The sequence below is a fragment of the Peromyscus californicus genome, unplaced genomic scaffold, assembly GCF_007827085.1.
Source record: "Peromyscus californicus insignis strain IS unplaced genomic scaffold, ASM782708v3 Scaffold_12__1_contigs__length_115047231, whole genome shotgun sequence".
In the NCBI taxonomy this organism is placed as follows: Eukaryota; Metazoa; Chordata; class Mammalia; order Rodentia; family Cricetidae; genus Peromyscus; species Peromyscus californicus.
Genome location: NW_026294413.1, coordinates 53450094 through 53456093, shown reverse-complemented (window position 1 = coordinate 53456093; position 6000 = coordinate 53450094). Strand labels below are relative to the sequence as shown.

Here is a 6000-nt window from a genome sequence, read left to right as displayed (position 1 = left end):
AATACAAGTCTTCTCGGGTGATGGCATCTTGGGACATGTGCCTGGGGTGGCTGCATGGGGGGGGGGTGTCATCTGTCTCTAGTCATGCTGTTATTGTTGTTCATGAGACACACGCACACATACATACACCCCTCAACTGCCAGAGTGGATGCATCTCAGTGGCTGGAAGCCTCTGGGTTTAGACAAGGTTGTGATCTTCTTGGCTTCTTTGGGCATATGCCTTAAGATCTGGGATTGCCTTCCTTTGGATTTTACAAGAACCTGGAAGGCTGGTAGAGAGAACTGTGACCACTGACTACATACTCTGTCACGGAGGAGCCAATGCTAAGTTGGTAGGTGAACAGACGGTACGGGAGATGCCATGTGACAGGGATCATTCAGGAGCCCTTAAATTCTGCTCATGGCCCTACAGGCTGTGTTGAACATCTCACCCACAGGAGGGGGACTAAGGATAAGTGATAGTACCTCTGGGCATCTCCTGTATGCATGCAGGTCTCCAGAGCCTCATCTGTAGTCCTGTCTAGGGGGAGATGGCTTCAGGCTGGAAGGGGGAACATTTGATGTCCTGGAAGGCCCTGGGTGCACTGTCTACTTTCTACCTGAAAGGCCTGTATGAGGTCCACCATGCCATGCGGCTCCCCAGGGGTGGGTCCAGATGGCCTGGGAGAGTGCCTGCATCTGCCACAGGGAGGAGCTTGGGACTGCTGGAAGAATCCTAGCATCTCCGGGAGTCCTGCCTCAGGGCAAGCCACTGGCCTGCTCCAGCATCAGGGTATAGCCAGAACAGGGAGGAAAGCCTTGCCCTGCTTTCTGTGAGGAGCAGTCAGAAGTCCCTCGGAAAGGGAGGGGGCAGGGCTCTCTTTTGGCTTCTCCAGGCTCCAGTCTGGGCCTCACTGTTGGCAACAGCAGAGAGGAGGAGACTGGACAAGACAGCAGCCTTTGTCGCCTGGGGAGAGGGGCCCAAGCTGGAATATTTACTCAGTGACTACTGAACCATCCTGGCTGTCCTCTCCAAAAAGAGTAGAGGATCCCTGGCGCTGGTACCCAGCATCTGCGGGTCAGGAATGGACCTAACTTAGTCAATGTGGGTCTTCCCACTTGCCAGCTAGACACTCTCACACACCCCTCTCTCCCCCCGACCCCAGACCAAGAGACAGAAAAGCCAGATGGACAAACATACCCTAAGCCTCTTTTATATGCCTCCTCCCTCCCCCAGACAGCCTCTTTATAGAATGTTCTACTCCTGTTGTGTGGGAGGGCTATAAGCAGTGTGTGTGTGTGTGTGTGTGTGTGTGTGTGTGTGTGTGTGTTCATGTCAGTGTGAAATCACACCCTCAGGAGTCCTGGAATTTTGAGAGGGAAGGGCAGCCAGCAAAACCAGGTGTTTTGGCTCCAGACTGGCTCCAGACACCCAGCAAACCAGCACATCTGGAAGAATCCACATGTCCCCACATCGCAGACAACATCTGGCACAGGATACTGGCTGTAACACTTTCTGTTTATTGGCTGGGGTGCCCTGGTATGGCTGATGAGCCAGTGGGCCTAAGAGAAGCCCCGTCTTTATTCATCCACATCCTCCTCTCCAACTCCCCACCATGGCTCCGAGGGGGTACCCACAGATATTTGTGCCCCAGGAAACATGGAAGCGGGGGCCGGGGGGTCAAAATAAAACCAAATTGAGGCTGGAGAAGGGGCAGGAAATGTACGTTACAATGAAGATTAGGGCCACCGGCTATCCACAATACGGTGTGTAGAGACGGCAGGGAAGGCAGCGGGGTCCTGCACAGAGACTGTCTTGGCCCAGGCAGGGCCCCAAGGAGGAATGATCACTTCAAGTGTCTTGGTGAAAGCTCCGGTTCCCTGGTCCCTCTGATGGGAGGCTTCAGGAACTGGCTTATAAGGAGTCCGATTCCCCTACCTCCTGAGGATACCTGGCCCATTGGCCCTGTAGGTCCTGGTGCCTGGGGGAGAGGGACAGTATGTCACCATCTGCCTGTCACCCCCATTGTCCAGTCTGGGTGACCAAGGGAAGCAGGACTCCGGTTCCTGCTACCACGCAGGGGCGGTCACTTCCTGCTATGGAGTGTGTCCTGGAACTTGGTGCTTGTATACCGCAGGTGGAAGCCTTTCTTGGAGATGGTGTCGTCAGAGTGGAACTTGACCAGGACGGAATCTCCGGCCGAGTACACTTCCTCAGGAGGCTGCCAGGGAGAAGGATGGGAATGAGGAGTTGGGATGGGACTGCTGCTTTCCCTCCCGGAGGTCCTCAGTGTCTGAAGATTCCCCATGAAGCAGGGTGGTGTGTAATCCTGGCACTTAAGAAACAGAGCCAGAAGGAGAGCAATCTGGGCTCTCTAGTGAGAATATATAGATATATATATATATTTAAAATCTTTATTTATTTATTTATTTTTAGAAAGATAGATGAGGGGCTGGAGAGATGGCGCAGCAGTTAAGAGCACTTCTTGCTCTCTAGAGGGTCTGAGTTCAGTTCCCACAATGGGTGTCTCACAACCACCTATATAACTCCAGTTCCTGAGAATCTGATGCCCTTATCTAACCTCCTCAGGTACTGCACAAGCCCCCCCCCCCCCCCCGCCCCATCCCCTACATAACACAATTAAAAATAAAACATTTTAAAAAATGAAGCAGAGTTTCATGCTACCAGGAATTTAAAGTGAAATCTGGGGAGGGCAGCTTGCTTTAAGATCAGGGCTGGGCAGGTGGAGTGGCCTTTAATCCCAGCACTGGGGAGGCAGAGGCAGGCAGATCTCTGTGAGTTCAAGGTCAGCCTGGCCTACAGAGTAAGTTCCAGTCCAGCTAGGAATACATAATGACACCCTGCCTCAAAACAAAACAAACTCACCAAACTCAGCCATTCCTTTATTTATTTATTTATTCATTCATTTATTTACTCTGTGTGTGTGTGTGTGTGTGTGTGTGTGTGTGTAGAGGGTCAGAAGACAGCCTTGGGTGTCATTCATCAGGTATCATTCATTATTAATTAACTAACTGATGAGACAGGAGCCCACTGGCCTGGAACTTGCCCAGTAGTGACTGTCCAGTGAGCCCCAGGAGTCTGCCTGTCTCTGTCCCTCTGGTGCTGGGATTACAAGTGGACTCTACTTAGAGAAGATGGAACAGCTCTTCTCTGCCCACCCAGCTAGGCAGGGAGCCCAGACGTAGGTGCTGCTGTCCTCCACCTATTTCTGCTCCTGCCTGGTTCTAGACCTAACTTTTTGCTTTGACTTCAGACCCTGAAGAGCCGCCTCAAGTCCGGGGCCAAGGACTGAGGAAGATAGGCAATGTCCTTCTGAGGTGGCTTTATGCTCGGACCCTCCAATCACAGAAGGAATCATTCCCGACAGCCTTGAAAACATTTCCAGTAACTGTGCCAAGAAGAAGCCCTGCCTGGGTTCCTCTCCACATCCCCTCTGCTGGCCACAGCCTGGGGACATCTCTGGAAGCGTCCCTTGAAGACATTTCATTTGTGGTGTGATTAAAAGGAGGGGGCGAGGCGGGGAGGAAGCGCTAACTTGTCAGCCAGGGATGCCGGAGAGGCTGGGCAGCCAGGCTGGGGCTCCACATAGCCTCTCCTCCACAGCCTGTTCCACCACGGCCCAGCCCCTGCTGCTCATGCTAGGCTGAAGCTCAGTCCCCAAGGCAGTGGCTCTCCACCTTCCTAACGCTGTGACCCTTTAATACAGTTCCTCATGTTGTGGGGACCCCCAACCATAAACTTATTTTTGTTGCTACTGCATACCTGTAATTTTGCTTACTGTTAGGAATCTTAATGTAAAATATCTGTGTTTTCTGATGGTCCTAGGCGACCCCTGTGAGAGGTTGTTCAACTCCCCAAAGAGGTCTCGACCCACAGGTTGAGAACCACTGCCCTAAGCGGGAGGTTCAGCTGATGCTGGGCTTGGCAGCTGAGACCGCTCTGCTCCGGGGAAGTTTAACCTTTTCTGGGGCAGCAGAAGAGGAGAGAGAGGCAGGAGCCAGGGACTGCATCAGAGGGTACATGTGAGTGTGGATGTGCGTGAGGGAAATGGGGAAGGATGACAGGAGGAAGACGGGAGAGAGGACAGGGAATGGGGGGAGGGAGGGGGAAGGGGAAGGGGAGAGGGAGGGGAAGAGGGAGGGGAGGGGAAGGGGGAGAGGTAGAGGGAGGGGAGAGAGAGAGGAGGAGAGGGAGGGGGAGAGGGAGGGGGAGAGGGAGGGGGAGAGGGAGGGGGAGAGGGAGGGGGAGAGGGAGGGGGAGAGGGAGGGGGAGAGGGAGGGGGAGAGAACAAGACCAAGACCCTAATCTGTTATTGGGAGGAAAAGAAGTGTATCTATGGGCTAGGCCTGGCCTTTCTTACAAACCAGCCCAAGTGACTGGGCCCACAGCTTCTGCAATACACTCTAGACAGTCACAATCAGTCCCCAAGCCCTACTTGGAGAGCGGCAGCAGCAATGGCTTTAGGACACTGTGGCCTCTCACCAGGGGAGAGACAGACAGAGGAAGGGATCATGGTGTTTATGGTCCAGCCGGTCTGGTTAGAGTGACAGCTCAGGGCTCCGGTTTCTGATTCTGGCACTAACCTCTGCTCCACCCCACACCCCCAGTTAAGCCCTGGAAATTGGTGGTGGTGGGGTCAAGGTTCAAGTGGTTCAGGGAAAACCCTATCACCTCCACTTCCAGATACATGCAGTTCTGCAGGCCAGACCAAACTGGTCCCAAGCGCGCAAAGGTCAGGGTGGGGCCCGGGCCAGGCGTTGTGGAAACCTTTACACTGTCTGGAAAGGCCCCTGGTTCCCTGCGTCAGGACAGCCCCAGGTGTGACGGCCTCTGTAAGTGCTCCCAGGTTTAGCACATTAGCTTCTGCAGAGGGCCAGGCAGCAGGACTAGGGTGAGAGTGGGAAGGCAGTGTGAAGTAGGGAGTCGGGAGGGTGCTCACCCCAGAGCCACAGTAGCGCCCCAGTCTGGGAGCTGTGCTGTCGTAGCCATCAAAGAGTTCCATGTAGTCATAACCACAGTCCGTCTCCTCCTCCACCTCGAAGGTCTGGAACACCAGCTCCACACCATAGCCCTCCTCGGCCACAATGACCCACTCGCAGTCCACCCCTCCAGGGTAGTTGTTATCACCAAACTGGGCGTGGGAATAAAGGTCTTTGGTCTTCACATCTGCCCGCACTTGGCCCCCACACTCTGCAGGGAATGAACGGCAAGGCTGAGCACCACTGATGAGGACACCATATTTACAGGTCTGTGCAGCACCACCCAGAACCACAGGGACAAATTCCAGGTACAGAGGCCATGTGGCCAGTGACAGGTGGGATCTGGCCTAGCCTCAAGCAAATGCCCTGCTACGTCACCTTGGAATGGAGACTTGAGGAGGCTAGGAGACACTTTAGGGTGAGACCACGGTTAAGAGGTTGCATTAAGCAGTGGTCTTAGGAAAGGTGAGCTTTATCTGAGAAGGAATTATTCCTGGGTTCCAGCTGAGGGCTGTCATAGAAGAACATAGCCCAGCACTGTCAGACTGGACACTTAACAAAGGAAAGCTATACACTGGTGTGTAAACTGATTTTTTCTAAATGTTGGCTCAAGTTTAAAAAACAAAACAAAAACAAACAAGCAAAAAACCAACCAACCAACAACAACAAATAAAGCCCACCACCCCATTGTGGGTCAAACACTGATTGACGGAGTTCCAGCCTCTGGTTTGTGAACGTGTGCTAGGCAAGGCAAATGGCATGCAAAGCGTGGACAGAGCAACTGCCCTCCTGGGCAGCATGTCCCTGGATTTCCTCCTATACCGGGGAAGAGGTGAGCTAGGCAGGGTCTGTGTTAGGATGGAGGCAAAGGAAAAGGTGGAGGGCTGTGGGCCTACCAGTTCTGGGATGCCCAGGACTCACCAGTAGACAATGAAATTTGATACTGATATCCTTGACCTGCATCCGGGTCTCTCGGGACTGGCCTCTAGCTTCCCTCTGCAGCTACATGGCTCCCACTGC

At 53.6% G+C, this 6000-nt stretch overlaps 1 protein-coding gene across 2 annotated transcripts in view; it reads right to left on the bottom strand.

Annotated features, from left to right (window-relative positions):
- Nucleotides 1-1480: 1480 nt before the first annotated feature.
- Bmp1 (bone morphogenetic protein 1) overlaps nucleotides 1481-6000 on the bottom strand; it is a 44148-nt gene continuing 39628 nt past the window's right edge. For both annotated transcript variants that reach the window (XM_052732815.1, XM_052732817.1), the window contains 2 exons: nucleotides 4941-5191; nucleotides 1481-2201 (listed from right to left, as the gene is read on the bottom strand). In XM_052732815.1, the coding sequence (XP_052588775.1) occupies nucleotides 2067-2201; nucleotides 4941-5191 (386 nt within the window). In that variant the 3' untranslated portion in view covers nucleotides 1481-2066. The remainder of the gene's footprint in view (nucleotides 2202-4940; nucleotides 5192-6000) is intronic.